The 15,648-nt window shown below is 41.5% G+C and overlaps 1 protein-coding gene across 1 annotated transcript in view; it reads right to left on the bottom strand.

Annotated features, from left to right (window-relative positions):
* Window positions 1–15,648, bottom strand: part of PLCXD2 (phosphatidylinositol-specific phospholipase C, X domain containing 2) — a 117,625-nt gene that overhangs the window by 18,466 nt on the left and 83,511 nt on the right. The window contains exon 3 of the mRNA XM_006895339.1: window positions 8,332–8,573. Coding sequence (XP_006895401.1) covers window positions 8,332–8,573 — 242 coding nt within the window. The remainder of the gene's footprint in view (window positions 1–8,331; window positions 8,574–15,648) is intronic.

Genomic DNA, 15,648 nt, shown 5'->3' with positions numbered 1-15,648 from the left:
CTAGGAAAACAAACAGATTTGTCCTGGAAAGAGTTAAACCGGGTGGCTCCTTGGAGGCAAGGATTCTGAGGCTCCGTCTAACATACTTTGGATATGTTGTGAGGAGAGACCGGTCCATGGAGAGGGACATCATGCTTGGGAGGGCGGAGGGACAGTGCAGGAGAGGAAGGCCCTCTATGAGGTGGATTGATTCAGTGACTGCGATAATTGTGATGGGAGTGTCAGAGACAGTGCGACTGGCACAGGACAGAGCAGCGTTTAGGGCTGTTGTCCATAGGGTCGCTATGAGTCGCAGGCGACTCAATGGCACATAACAACAACAACCTAATATTTGGGGAAAGCTTTAAGGAAGATACACTAGGGCTTCCTTAGGTTAAGAAATTGAGGATTAATTGGGAAGAATCTGTTCTAGTCCCAAACTAGAAGTCTGCAAGCTTATCCTAATTGTTCTTTTTCTTCTTTTGGTTACATTCTCCTTCATTGCCTTTGTCTACCTTCCTTTTTGCCTTCACTCTCGTTTCTTACAAGTTCCATCTCACTTCTCATTCTTCTTCCAGACACCCCCTAGAAGGCTGGGGACCTTCTGCTCTTTCTCCTCTTTTCAATATGACAATTGTAATTGGCCCTGGGTCTCCTTCCTCACTCAGTGCATTCTATGATCAGCTACTGTTTAAAACAAATCCCATAAACTAATTCACAGTCCATATTAACTGCTGCTAATGACTTAATAAACTTCCCATTTAGAGTTACTTACATTTTCAACTGAATTCCAAAAGACTCAGTAACCTCAATTTGACCTTGACAATAATGAATTTCTCTGTGCCTTAGTTTCTTCCTCTATAAAATTGGGATCTTAATAGTACTTACCTTCTATAGCCTTTTTTTCTTTAAATTAAAAGACATGGTGGCTCAATGGTGAAGTGTTTGCAGCTCACTGACGGGCCAGGAGTTCAAACCTATCAGCTGCTCCATGGAAGAAAAGAGCTGGCAAACGGGTTCCATAAAGATTTCAGCCTAGGAAACCCTATGGATTAGGTTCTATTGTTTGTTGTTATGTGCAATCGAGTCACTTGGGATTCATAACAACACTATGTACAATAGCTCTAAACCCTGCTCAGTCCTGTGCCAACCTCAAAGTTTCTGACATACCTACCGTCATTGCCCCAGTCATTGAATCAATACATTTAATTGAAAGTCTTTCTCTCTTGCGCTGTTCCTCCAGCCTTCCAAGCATGCCATCCCTCTCTAAGTACTGATCCCTTCTGGACATGCCCAAGGTATATCAGATGAAACTTCATAATCCTTGCCTCCAAGGAAGCAGCCTGGTTACATCCTCTCTAGGACAAACCTGTTTGTTCTCCTGGAAGTCTATGATATATTCAATACTCTTTTCCAGGACCACAACTCAAAGGCATTAATTCCTTTTCTAGTATCCCTAGTCATTGTCCAGCTTTCTGACACATAGCAAGTAATTGCAAAGATTATGGCCTGAATCAGGCACTCCTTAGTTGCCAGACTGACACTGTTGCTTTTCAGTACTCTGGAGATGTCCTTGACAGCCGACTTTCCCAATGTAATATGTCATTTGATTTCCTGGCTGCTAGTGCCAAGAATGTTGATTGTGGAGCCAAGCAAACTAAAGCTGTTAACAATCTCAATCTCTTCACCTTCCATCATGATGTTGCATTCAGTCCAATGGTGAGAATCTTTGTTTTCTTGATGGTGAGCTTCAATCCTTATTGTAGCCTTCAGTCCTTGACCTTCTGCAGCAATTGCTTCAGGTCCTCCTCAGTTCTAGGAAGCAGAGTTGTGTCATCTTCATAACACATATTGTTGATGACTCTTCATCCAATCCTGATGCCACATTCCTCTTCATAGAGCCCAGCCTCCCAGATGATATGTTCTGCATATAGATTGAAAAGATACGGAGATAGAATGTGTCCCTGGTGTACACCCTTCTGGATTTTGAACCATGAAGTGTTTCCTTGCTCTGTTCTGACGACTGCCTCCTGGTGGAAGTATAGGTTTCACTTAAGTACAAATCAAGTGTTCTGAGATTCCCGTTCTTCTCAGAGTCAGCCACAGTTTGTTGTGATCCACACAGTTAATGCCTTTGCACAGTCAATAAAACACAGATAGACACTCCTCCGGTATTCTCTGCTTTCAGCCAAGAATTGGAAAAAACAAGGTCCCAGGAATTTATGGCATACCAACTGACATATTTCAACTAACAGATCCTTCCCTAAATGTGCTCACCATGTTGTGCCAAGAAATCTGGCAGACCTGGCCGACTGACTGGAAAAGATCTATATTTGTTCCCATTCCAAAGAAAGGTGACCTAACAGAGTGCAGAAATTATCGAACAGTATCATTAATATCACATGCAAGCAAGATTCTGCTGAAAATGATCAAAAAATGACTGGAACAGCACATCAACAGAGAACTGTTCAGGCTCTGTTTAGAAGAGGCTGTGGTACTAGAGATATTATAGCTAATGTTAGATCGATCTTGGCTGAAAGCAGAGAGTACCGGAGGAATGGATTAGGTTCTACTCTGTCTTAAAGGACCCCTGAGTTGGAGTCAACAACAATAACAAATTCAGTCTTTGGGTAAACACAATTAGTTTGTCCTCATTTACTAAACAGAAGCACCATGGAAGAAATGGCTGACAATTTGTTTCCCTAAAGATTACAGCCAAGAAAACCATAAGGGATAGTTCTTTGCCTCCCAAGAGAATACCATGAACTGACAATGGATTTTGGGTTTGTCTAAATCTGATCTTCATGCAAGAGACTCATGTTTGATTCCTAGCCTTTGCACTTCAAATGCAGCCATCACTTACCAGTGGAAGCTTGCTTATGTGTTGCTACAAGCAGGTTAAAGGGAAGTTTCTGGACAACGACATACTTAGAAGAAAAAATTAGATATCTACTTCTGAAAATCAGTCAGTAAAAATGCTATGGATCACATATTTGATCCTATTGTTCAAATCCTAGTGTCCTGAGATCACCATGAAGCAGGAGCAAGCTAACAACATATGTGTGATACCAAAGAAGACATGGTAAAGTAGAGATACTTAAAGAGAACGAAGAAGGGGAGCTCTGGTGGCCTAGTGGCAAGAAGCTGCAACTACAATCCCAGAGGTGCACGGTTCGAATCCACCAGATGCTCTGCCGGGGAAGGAGGGGCAATCTCTTCCTGTACCAGTCAGATCTGATTTGACGGTACACGCACATAAAAATAATAAAATAAAATAAAAAAAATTAAAAAAAAAAAAGAGAAGGAAGAATCTTCCATAAGGCCTTCAAATTCTGCTGCTTAGAAAACAGCCAAAATGCTGTTGGCTAAGAATAAGGGGCTGCAAATACAGTCTTGCTTTGGAGATGGGGAAGAGGCACCTAAGAAGAACACAGTAGGAGGGAATCTCTCCTATTCAGGATTAAATGAACCTTTTAAAAAGCCCTGGGCTGTATTTAAGTATGAGACAGAGGCGCCATCTTCTGGTTATGATAAGGAATTGAAGTTTCAATATCTGGAGGCTACACAGCCAATTAATTCCAAGTGTCCAAACTGAAGATCCCAGAGGAGACAGAGAAATGACCTGGAGGTATGTGGTTGTGGTTTATGTGACAAAGAGCTCTGGGTCTGCTCCAAGTTGCATATGTTAACCTTTTGAAAAGCAAGGATCAAATAACTAGGGTTACTTATAAGAATGGGAAATGCAGAGCCACTGAAGAGTCAATTGATTTCCTTAATTCCTGGCACTTGCTGCATAAAGAGACTGAACCACACACAGTAGGTCATAAACGTCCTTTAACCTTTAGCCTTGCTCTGAAAACAGGGCTTGATTCACTAAGTTCTTTATAAATCGAGAGGGGACACCCAGTATACGCCTGGACAGATGGCTTTATGTTTTTCAAGATTTCCTTCTCGGTTGATAAGCCAAGGTTGAACAAAACCTCAGGACTAATGTGTAAACCAAGAGGTCAGGGGTTAAGTCTCTTCTGAGAAAAGATCTCTCTTATTTGCCAGAAAGGAGATCATCTCTTTTTATCTGGCTTGAGCTGATTGTGCCAAGGAGCAGTTCAAAAGAACCCCAAGTGTTTATCAGTGAGGAATGACCCTAGGGGTGCTGGTGGTCAGGGAAAGGCCCTTGTTGAAATGGTTGGCTTCCTGGGTTTGTTTGTTTTTGTTTTTTTATTATACTAGTTTATTTACAAAATTTGAATACATTGTTTCTCACACCAGAGTCTTCCAATTTCCCTCACCCTTCCTCGGTTAGTTTTATGATATGCTGTATGGCGTTATTGTTCCAGGTTGGTGTTTGGTGCTGTCAGGTTGAGCTCAGCTCATTGCTACTTGATGGGACTGGACAGAAATTGCTCCACAGGATTTTCTTGTGTATAATAATTTTTTAATTTGTTTTTATTTTATTATATTATTTGTGTGTATGTACCGTCAAATCAGATCTGACTTGTACAGGAGGCGACTGCCCCTCCTGCTCCGGCAGAGCTTCTGGTGGATTTGAACCGCATATCTCTGGGATTGCAGTGCAGCTTCTTGCCACTAGGCCACCAGAGCTCCCCTGTGTATAAAAATTTTTTCAAAAAATATTTTGGTTTTGGTGAAAATATACACAGAAAAATTTTGTTGCCATTCAACAGTTTCTAGACCTAATGATCAATGACACTGGTTATGTTCTTCATATTGGGTCAACATTCTTATTATTACTGGTCTAGTTGTCTCATTAGCATTGATTTAAATTCCTTTGATGATGCTTTTAAAAAACCACTGCTTTCTACCTGGCTGTTAATTTTTTAAAAGAGTACAGTATTCATGGATGACAATCTTTATTTTTTGAGTTAAAGTGTTATATAGTTAAGGTAATGTCATGACTCAGGACAGGGCAGGCTTCAGAGCTGCTATACATAGGGTCACTATGGGTCGCCAGTGACTCAATGGCACATAACAACAACAGCAATGTCCAATGATCCAATGTTTGAAGAATAACTCAGGACAATGGTCTTGAGGACTCTCCCCAGCCTCAGTAGAGCTAGTAAATCTGAATCCTTTAAAACTCTGAAGTCCTCTTCCACATCTTTCTCCCTTTTTATCAGGATCTATCTAAGATGTCCTTTAGTAGAAAGTTCAGCAGTGGTTGGGCTGTAATCTTTACGGAAAGAGATTAGCAGATCCTTCTCTCCTGGGTGGGCTTAAACCGCTGACGCTTTGATTAGTAGCCAAGTGCTTCATGTTGGCACCACAAGGCTTCCTATGCTTATTCCATAGCCAATGGGGAATAACAGCTGCACATTGTGCTGGCATCCAGGGACACGCTCTTGGCCTGAACTGCATTTCCTGTTCAGTTGATGGGCGTGACACATACCTATAATATTCTTGTGACCTACAGGGGAAATGGTGCCAAAACATTGCTCACATCTCAAAGACTTCTCTTTGCTCCCAGCAGGTGAGGACTGTATTTGAGAAAACCCTGGCTTTGGCTGTATGGGGCCATCATTATTAATAAAGAGAAAAAAACCTCTTGTGCTTCTCATTCAGCCAGGTTAACGTTCCGGGCTTTTACAAATAAGAAGAAGAAAAAAAATTACTGTAAACTTAACAGTTGTAACCACAAAGATCTGACTAGTCTGAAGTTGCAGTAAGACAATTTCAGGCCTTTAGATCTAAAAGGAACAGGGTACAGAAAACTACTGTATCTGAGTCAGTGCTGAATAAAGAAAAGAGCAGTAGTTTGCCAATCACAGGTCTAGAATGTGAGGCTTTTTTACTGCTCCTTACTGGCTATGTAGAATTGGGTCACTTAACCTCACTGAGGTTCAGATCGGGACAATAATGTGTTTGAGACCATGTGCCTTCTACAAGCCCAATGGATTTAAGACTCAAATGAAATCACTTGTGAGAAAAATATTTTCTACTCAGAATATAGTACACAGTCATAACTTATTTTTAAATATTTTATTTTCTCTATTAGCACAGTTCTCTGCACGTATACTTAATAATTTTTTTCCACATTGCTATATAGAAATTTACTTATTTGTTTTTCCTACTAGACTCGTCAGAACAGAACAGAGAGACACTGGAGGGTTCAAAATCAAGAAGGAGGTCCGTCAGGAACAGATCATCCGAGACATTGGGCTGTACGAGGAGGGATGTGGCATCAGGATTGGTGGAAGAATCATCAACAACCTGCGTTATGCAGATGGCACAACCCTGCTCGCCGAAACTGAGGAGGACTTGAAGTGCTTGCTTTAGAAGGTTAAGGACTGCAGTCTTCAATATGGATTGAAGCTTAACATCAAGAAGACAGAGATTCTAACCACTGGGCCAATTGGCAGCATCATTATGGATGGTGAAGAGATTTGAGATAGTTAACAGTTTTAGTTTACTTGGCTCCACAGTCAACACTCTTGGTAATAGGAGCCAGGAAATCAGGAGACGAATTGCATTAGGAAAGTCAGTTGTGAGGGACCTCTCAAGAGTGCTGCTGCTGAGCAATGACATCAGGCTGGAGACAAAGGTGTGCCTGATCCAGGCTATAGTCTTCGCAATTAGGTGCTATGTGTCAGAGAGTTGGAAAGTGAATAGGGATGACAGAAAGAGAATTGATGCCTTTGAGCTGTGGTGGTGGAGAAGAGTGCTGAATGTACCATGAATTGCTAGGAGAACAAACAGGTTTGTCCTGGAGAGAGTGAAGCCAGAGTGTTCCCTGGAGTCAAGGATTTTGAAGCTTCGTCTGACATACTTTGGGCATGTTACAAGGAGGGACTGGTCATTGGAGAGGGACATCATGTTTGGGAGAGAGGAGGGACGGCCCAGGAGAAGGACCCATTCTGTGAGTGGAGTGGTGGGAATGAATGCGTTTGAGATGGCTAGGTTGGCACAGGATAGAATGGCATTTAGGGCTCTTGTACATAGGGTCGCTATGAGTCGCAAGTGACTCGATGGCACATAACAACAACAAGAACAACTAGGCTCTAAGTTCTGTGAGGGTAAGAAGCTCAAATCCAGAGCTGTTGAGTCAATTCTGACTCCTAACTACCATCCACTGTGTTTTCTGCTAGCTGAATTCCTGTAATCTGAACTCATGCTATTCAAACACAGAACTAAATAGATTCATCGAAAATGTGGCCTTCCATTCATAGCTAAACTTCTTGTGATCCCCCCAGGAACTCAGGAACCAATCCGATCCTTGTAAATAGTTTTGCTCCTTAGAAGCAAGGATGGTGAAGTTTTGTCTCACATATTTTGGACGTGTTGTTAAGAGGCTGTTCCTTGGAAAGAGAGGTCATGCTTGGAAAGATGGTCAATGAAAGAGAGGATGACCTCAGTGAGAAGGACTGACACACAGACTGGGCTCAGGTATGTACAGATGGTAAGGAAGGCATAGGCTAGGACAGGGTTCAGATCTGTTATTCATAAGGTCACTGTGACTCGATGGCGCCTAACAACAGCCCCCACATTTACCAGGTTTCTGAGCTTGGATATCAAGCGGTGCACTGTTATAGGAATGTAGTAATAACATTTTATTTCTATATAGATATAGATACAGATATATAGATATGTACTTGCACATAGACACCCACAATGTAAATGCATATATACATATGCATAACTCAATCTTTTTCTTGATAGTATTTATTAATTAATTGGTTTCCAGGATACAAAACATAATCTAATTCAAAATAAGTGGAGCTTTTCTTGTCTTTATTGTACAGTTACATTTGATTCTGCTCTTAGGAAGTACTGAAAGATACGGCATAGTAGGTGGCATCTAAAGTTGCTTCTTAGAACTTGATGTCACTAGGTAAAGAAAAAGATACCCTAAATTCATGATGGGCTAGCTTTAAATCTCGATATCGAGCACAATTCAACAACTGACTCCTAGCTGAGCCTCCAGCAGGTTGTCAGGGGTGTAAATTACACAGGAGAAGACGGCCCATCTTTCTTTGAGGAACTCTGCTGGATTTGAACCACTTGCCATTAGAGCGTCAGCACAATTCCTTACTCACTAGGCCATCAGAGCTCCCAATATTTAGCACAGAGGGCTGCATCTGATGTTTCTTAAATGAAACTCCAATCTGGGAGGGCAGGGACAAGAACACAATTTCATTATGTGTCAGAAATAACCAGGCTTGATGTTGGCGGATGGTGCTTTGCTGTAGCATCAAAATTTGGGAAAACCTGTGGCATAATATATACATCTTAATAATGTATTTAGACATCCTTTGGTCACTACTAATGGAAGCCACCTCAAAGGTATCTATTTAGGAAAAGATGCTGGATGCTTGTGAGAAGAAAGCAAATCCTTACCTGTGAACCAGAGTGTTCTTGAGGCCGCCCACCAGGCCGCGGGCGATAGTCTTCACTCTTGGGGTGAGAATAGCTTGGGAGACATGGAAGGTGCCATAAGGGGCCCGCTCACCCAGGGTGGTCTCCAAGAAGAGGAGTAGTTTGCGCACACTTGTGGTGTTTGCCCAAGGTGCTGGGATCTTCTTTCCTGGCCACAAGAAGGGGTATTCCTTATAGAAGGGACAGTGGTAGAAGATAAGAACCTGAAATGTAAAAAACAGAAAACAGAGAGCAATTCGTGAAAGAGTGGAATGCTAACTCCTTAGCTTGAGACTGCTGGTGGGGAAGAAAAGCAAACAAATATAATCACACATAAGGATTTGAAAATGGGGGGAGAAAATTCAACTGTGTTGTGTTGTTGATTGACTTCCAATTGAGTATGACTCATAGTGACCCTATGAACAAAAGGCTTGAAGCCCCTCTACAACTACTGACATTTATCCAAGTTCATAGAGTTTCCAGAAGCATGTTATTTAGGAAGTGGATGCCACTCCTGCTTCTAAACCTGTCATACTATGCTATCTTTTTATATGCCATTGAGTCACTTGTGATGTATCGTGACCCTATGGACAGCAGCTCTGAACCCTTCTCTGTCCTGAGCCAGTCTCACTAACAATGACACACTAACCCTTATTACCTGTTACTGTATCAATCCAGCTCATCCAGGGTCTCCCTCTCCTGTACTGTCCATCCACCCTTCTGAGCATGATGTCCTTCTCTTAGGACTGATCTTTCCTGGCTATGTGTCCAAAGTAAGTGAGGTAGAGCTTCAAAATCCTAGCCTCCAATGAAAGACTTGGCTTCACCCTCTCCAAGACAGACCCATTTGTTTTCTTAGCAGTCCATGGTATGTTCAAGACTCTTCTCCAGTACCACAACTTGAAGGCATCTATTCTTCTTCTGTCATCCTTAGTCATTGTTCAACTCTCTGAAGCATAGTAAGCAGTTGAGAAGATTAGGCACACCTTGTATCTAGACTGACATTGTTGCTCTTCAGCACTCTGGAGAGGTTGATGACAGCAGATTTTGCTTATGCAATTTATCTTTTTATTTCGTGACTGCTAGTGTTAAGTGTTGACTGTGGATCCGAGCAAGCTGCAATTGTTAACAACCTCAATCTCTTCTCCATCTAATATAGTGTTGTCAACTGGCCCAGTGGTGAGAATCTTTGTCTTCTTGATGTTGAGCTTCAATCCATATTGAAGAATACAGTCCTTGAACTTTTGCAGCAAGTGCTTCATGTCCTCCTCAGTTAAAGCAAGCGAGGTTGTGTCATCTAAATATCATAGGTTGTTAATGAGTCTCCCTCCAATCTTGATGCCACACTCCTCCTCATAAAGGCCCGCTTCCCGAATGATCTGTTCTGCATACAGATTGAAAAGGTATGGGGACAGGATGCATTCCTGATGCACTCCTTTCCTGATTTTGAACCATGCAGTAAGTTTCCTTGCTCTGTTCTGAGGACTGCTTCTTGGTCCAAGTGTAGGTTTTTTTATAAGCACGATCAAGTACTCTGAGATTCCTATTTTCCTCAAGGTTAGCCACAATTTATTGTGATCCACACAGTCAAATGCCTTTGCATAGCCAATGAAACACAGATAGACATTCTTCTGGCACTCTCTGCTTTCTGCCAAGATCCATCTAAGATGGGCAATAATGTTCCTAAAGCCAAGACCTCTTTTAAACCCAGCCTATATTTCTGGTAGTTCTTTGTCAATATACTGTTCAAGTCTTTTCTGGATAATCTTCATCAGGAGTTTGCTGGTGTATGATATTAGTGATATTGCATGGTAATTTCCACAGTCTATCAGGTCATCTTTTTTTTTTTTGGAATGGGAATAAATCTGGATCTTTTCCAGTTAGTTGGCCAAATAGTTGTCCTCCTTCTTGGCACAATTTGGTGAGCACATGCAGGGCAGCATCTGTTTGCTGAAATACATCAACTGGTATTCTATCAATTCCTGGGGCTTTATTTTTTTGCCAAGTCCTTCAGAGCAGCCTGTACTTCCTCCTTCATCACCATTGCCTCATGCCCATATGTTGTTTCTTGAAATTCTTCTATTTCAGCCAATTCTTTTTGTTACAATGACTGTATACTCCTTCCATCTGCTTTTAATGCCTATGTGTCTTGCTTAAGGATTATTAACTTTTATTTTGTTGCCATTAATTCCTTTAGAAGGGTGGTAAAATGACGAACTAGTACAATAGTCAGGAGACACAGGAAACCAATTATATTGAAATAGTTATTAATGTATTAAACTTACAACAAATTAACATATTTAATGTATTGAATAATAAGATTTTGTTGTGGGTGTACAAAACCCCCAAAAACGAAAGTACGCCTTCCGAGATGTTGAGTTGACTCTCTCCTAATGACCCGGTGTCAGAGAAGCATATGTCACTGGGTTGTCAATGGGTGAACTTCTGAAAGGAGATTTCCAGGCTTTTCTTCCAAGACACTTTTGGGTAGACTTGAACCTCCAACTTTCCAGTTAGCAGATGCTAGTTAAATTACTTATATCACCTAACACTGTCTGTGGGTCTAATAAGCTTCAAAATGCATGCAAAGATATTTAAAAATATTTTCAGTAACTGAAATGTTTTGTTACAGAAATACCTGTAATTTCCAACAAGACAAAGTTAGTAACTGTTAGGATTAATATTGATAGGCAGCCCAATTTCCAGTTGGAGGTTTTGGTTATTGCTTTATGATGTCAAGTCAGAACCAACTCTTATCTGACTTTCAGAGATTATAGCATAAGAGAGATTATCCATCTTTCTCCAGTGGAGCACCTGGTGGATTTGAACTGCATGCCTTTGAGTTGGCAGCACAACTCCATACCCCCTAGGACACCAGAGTTCCCTGATTCGAGGTTCACACAAACAAAAGGTATTTTCCCCACATCAGAGATTCCAGATTCTTAAATTCTCTCTGTACAGCCTCCTTGTAACCTGAGGACCTCAGGCTAAGAATCTCTAGAAGCTAAGAAACTCTTACTAGTCCAATCTAGTTATGACTCCAGGCCTCACAACATTTACATGTAGCTCTTGGAGTTGAGGTAAACTGCATAAAAATGATTTGGGAATAGATTTTAAGCAGTGCACTGCTGATTCTGAACATATTCAGCATTCCTAGGAAAGAGACAGAGCATTACATTAGTCAAGAAGACTTCACAGAGGCAGGCCAGAGGCCTCCAGTGAGACTTCTCAGGATGATGATTACTAAAATAATTAGCAAACTACATCTACAATGTTAATTAGTTTCTGGGAGGCAACTGAGGGGCAAGAAATTGTTATTCTGGTTGTTCCAATTCAGAACTCTGCTGTATAGGTTACTAGAAGTTTCACAGTGTTGTTGCTGTTCTTATGTGCCATTGAGTCACCTGAGACCCATAGAGACCCTATGTACAGCAGCTCTGAAACCTGCCCTGTCCTGAGCCAGTCTCAGCTACTTCAACACACCTACCCTCATTGTGGTAGTCACTATAATCAATGCATCACATTCAGGGTCTTCCTCTCCTGTTCTGTCCCTCCACCCTTCTGAGCATGATGTCGTCTCCAAGGACTGATCTCTCCTGGCCATGTGCCCAAAGTTCAAGGAGAAACTTGGTTTTACCCTCTCCAAGATAGACTTGTTTGTTTTCTTATCCATCCATGGTATGTTCAAGACTCTTCTCCAGCACCACAACTTGAAGGCATCAATTCTTCTGTCATCCTTAGTCCAGCTCTCTGATGCATATCAAGTAATTGTAAATTATATATATATACACACACACACACACACACCCCAACATATACATTCACACACACTCATATATATTCATACACACACATACATTCACTCAAGGGGTGAGAATAGATAGCATGGAAGACATGGAAGGTGCCACAATAAGCCCCCTGACCAAGAGTGGTCTCTAAGAAGAGGATTGGTTTGTGTACATGTGTGGTATTTGCCCAGTGTGCTGGAATTTTCTTATTACTTAATTAATCAATGCATATTAATACATATATGTGTGTGTATATATACATATGTATTTACATATATACATGTGTGTGTGTGTGTGTGTGTGTGTGTGTGTGTGTGTGTGTGTATAGGGAGCTCTGGTGGCCTACTGGCAAGAAGCTGCACTATAATCCTGAAAGGATGTGGTTCAAGGACACCAGCTACTCTGAGAAAGAAGGATGGGCAATTTCCTCCTGTGTGATTAACTGCCTCTGAAAACCCACCAGAGGGTCAGCTATGGGTCAGTTCTAACTCTATTGTCTACAATAACAACATACATATGAATATAAACATATTCATATGTACACACATATTCACATAACCATCTATAATGATAAGCATATATATATATACACACACATATACACACCCCCCCACATAAATATACACATACATGGCATATGCATGTATAAGTGTGTGTGTGTATTTTTTTTTAACCTCCCAGTCACCCATGAGCACTTCCTGGAGGAATGTCCTGTCTGCATGTTTACACTCCCTGGATTGTGATCCTCCGAGAACTGGCTCGCCCCAGATCATAATCCTCCAGGCACCCAAAAGCAAGGGCTCTGAATGCTTGTCCTGCTTCTGGCACATGTTTAGCTGATGACTAAGGTGTGTGATGAGCTGTCCCTGAAGGCCTAGAGTAAGGGAGTGCCAGGCACAGCACACTGAACAGGGTAATCACTGTTGTTTTTTGACAGTTTTGAGTAATATCTGGCTGACTGCTAAATGCAGTCTGGTGAACGTGTGTTAATGAGGTTAATCACTGGCTCATGGTAAGCAGATTGCGTGGGAGATTGGGGAGGATTTCCTCCTGGTAGTTTGGCTCCTTTGGAACGCTGGGGCCTCTGGCATCCTGGAAGAAGGAAGCTTCTTTGTTAAATGCAGTGTGTAGGAGAGTGGGGAGCCTGTGAGCCCCAGTGATGGGTCAAACCTGGCAGAGTGCCTTTGGAGGTCACCTGGCCAAGGATCCTAGCACCAGGGCATGTGAGGACAGTGTTATTCTTAATTCTGCCTTGGAAAGTGTGCAAGGAAGTACAAGTTACACAAAAAGAATTTTATGCCTTTGCTCAGAAGTCCTCTTGAGCAATACGACCCTGGAGGTTACAGGGAGAATTTCCGTGTACAGTGTGGGACACTGACCTCGTAAACCAAGGCGCACTTGCAGAGACTCCAGGGAGAAGCACTCCTGCCCTGGCCAGTGTTTTCTATCTGCTCCCTCATCTCTTTCTGCTGTATTTTTCTCTCAAATGTTCCCCCTCCAGCTCAGCAGTTCACATTCATTTTTTTTTCCCTCTCGAGACTGAAATGAAAAGAGCTCATTTCCTGTAAGAAACATTCCTTGATTGACCTCTTATTCTGATTACTCCTTTACTGGAGGCCTCTGGGATACAGATTTGTAGTCTGTTCTACTTTTGAATTTATTTCTTACACAATGCCTTTCTTCATATAATGGAGTTTTACCTTGAAATTGGGTAGCTGTTGTTTTGTACCTTAATAGGTTTGTGCATTCATTTCTTCTCATTACGATGTCAAAGACTGCCAAGATGGAGATAAACTCTTTTAATTCATTGTACCCTCAAAACTCACAGGCACTAATGTAGAAAATAGATGCCTATAAGCTATGATGTAATTTCATGTTAAAAAAGATGAAATGTGAATGGTAGTGCACTTCTTGCAATTAATTGTTGTAAAAAAATACTTTTGAGAGAGGTTACACATTACATATCCTTTACATAATGAACACTTAAAATTCAACCAGCAGCCTGGCACTGTCTATCTAGGTGAGGGGTGAATGATTGGTGATTGTTTTTCTGCCCTTTGTTCAGAATTTACAGAGAGAAGTGAAATGGAAGACTTGGAGAAGGGAAGGAGACTGAGACACCAGGATTTAAAATAACTCAGTCCTCTTTTCTGATATGCTAATCATAGTCCACTTCCTTCATAATTTGAGGAGTGTTTGTACTTGGATGACACACCCATTCTTTAAATGTTTCACTCACCAGGAGGTGACACTTTGCACAAATTAATACGCAACAAATTATTTCATCCTTGCAAAGAAAATCCTCTCTTGAGTAAACTAGACAACCCACTGGTTACATGCAGGACACCTACTTTTTATCTCTTCCTCGCAAAGAAAATCCTCTCTTGAATAAACTAGACACCTCACTGGGTACATGTAGGAGACCTACTTTGCCCTGCCCTGATGAGCTACTACTCTGCCTGCTAGCATCTCACTATCTTCTTATCTACTCATTTCTCCTGGGGCCACCTGTGGTGGTTGTGAACTGCTGTCAAGTCAGTCCCTGACATTGCGTGACCCCTGTATATACCCTCTGATGATAAGTTGTCACTTGTTGGGAGAGCTCATTAGTAAAGTGGAAGTGTTTTTATTAGTGTTAACGCAGAAGACTGGTTGTGAACATCACCAAGATGTGCGAGCACCCCTGGGAGAGCATCAGGAGCTGCCAAGCAGGGCATCTTTATAGCATCTGGCCCTTATTCTAGTAGGAGAAGCAGGAAAGCAACTGTGTAAGAGCAGGGACTCTGGAGAGCCAGACAGCCTGCAATTAAATGCTGGCCACTGACTGACAATTTTTCCTTTGGAACGTTGTTTCATTTCTCCATGCCTCAGTTTCCTCTTCTGAGAAATGGAGTTAAAACACAAAACTCTACCTCATGCTGTTGCTGGAAGTTTCAGATGAGGCAATAAAAATACTGACAGTATTGGCTGGAAAGCTCTTTTCCTTGTTATCCCATGGCCAACTGCCTCAAATACACCTTTTCAATGCGGTCTCCCCTGATAAATACATTTAACACTTCATATACACGTCCCTCCCCAGAACTTCTGACTTGAATTTTTCTTTTTACACATATCTTTTCACTTGGTGGTGTAGTCTGTAGAGAGCTGCTCTGCTAGCCAAAAGGCACCTTCAGGTGGTTTGAATCCACCAGTGACTCTGAGGAAGAAAGAAGGACAATCTCCTCTCCTATGATTTACTGCTAGAGGGTCAGCTAGGAGTCAGCTCTGACTCGACAGCAATGGCTTTGACTTTCATTTTAAAACATTATATATGCATTTATTATCTATTAATTGTCTGCACTATCTAAAAAAAGCTCTACTAGGACAGGGATTTATTTACTAATTATCCTAAATGCTCAGTATGGTACTGGGTACACAGTCGGTGTTCAGTAAACATTTCTAAGTGTATATTGTTAGTATAAATGTTGGCTTCTTTTAGCCTTTACAGTCAACATGGTCTTACAAATCATCA

Source organism: Elephantulus edwardii, unplaced genomic scaffold (assembly GCF_000299155.1).
Source record: "Elephantulus edwardii isolate Elephantulus edwardi_28Jun2011 unplaced genomic scaffold, EleEdw1.0 scaffold00165, whole genome shotgun sequence".
NCBI classification, from domain to species: domain Eukaryota; kingdom Metazoa; phylum Chordata; class Mammalia; order Macroscelidea; family Macroscelididae; genus Elephantulus; species Elephantulus edwardii.
The sequence above is the reverse complement of the archived record's forward strand: the minus strand, read 5'-3'. Positions and strand labels throughout refer to the sequence as shown.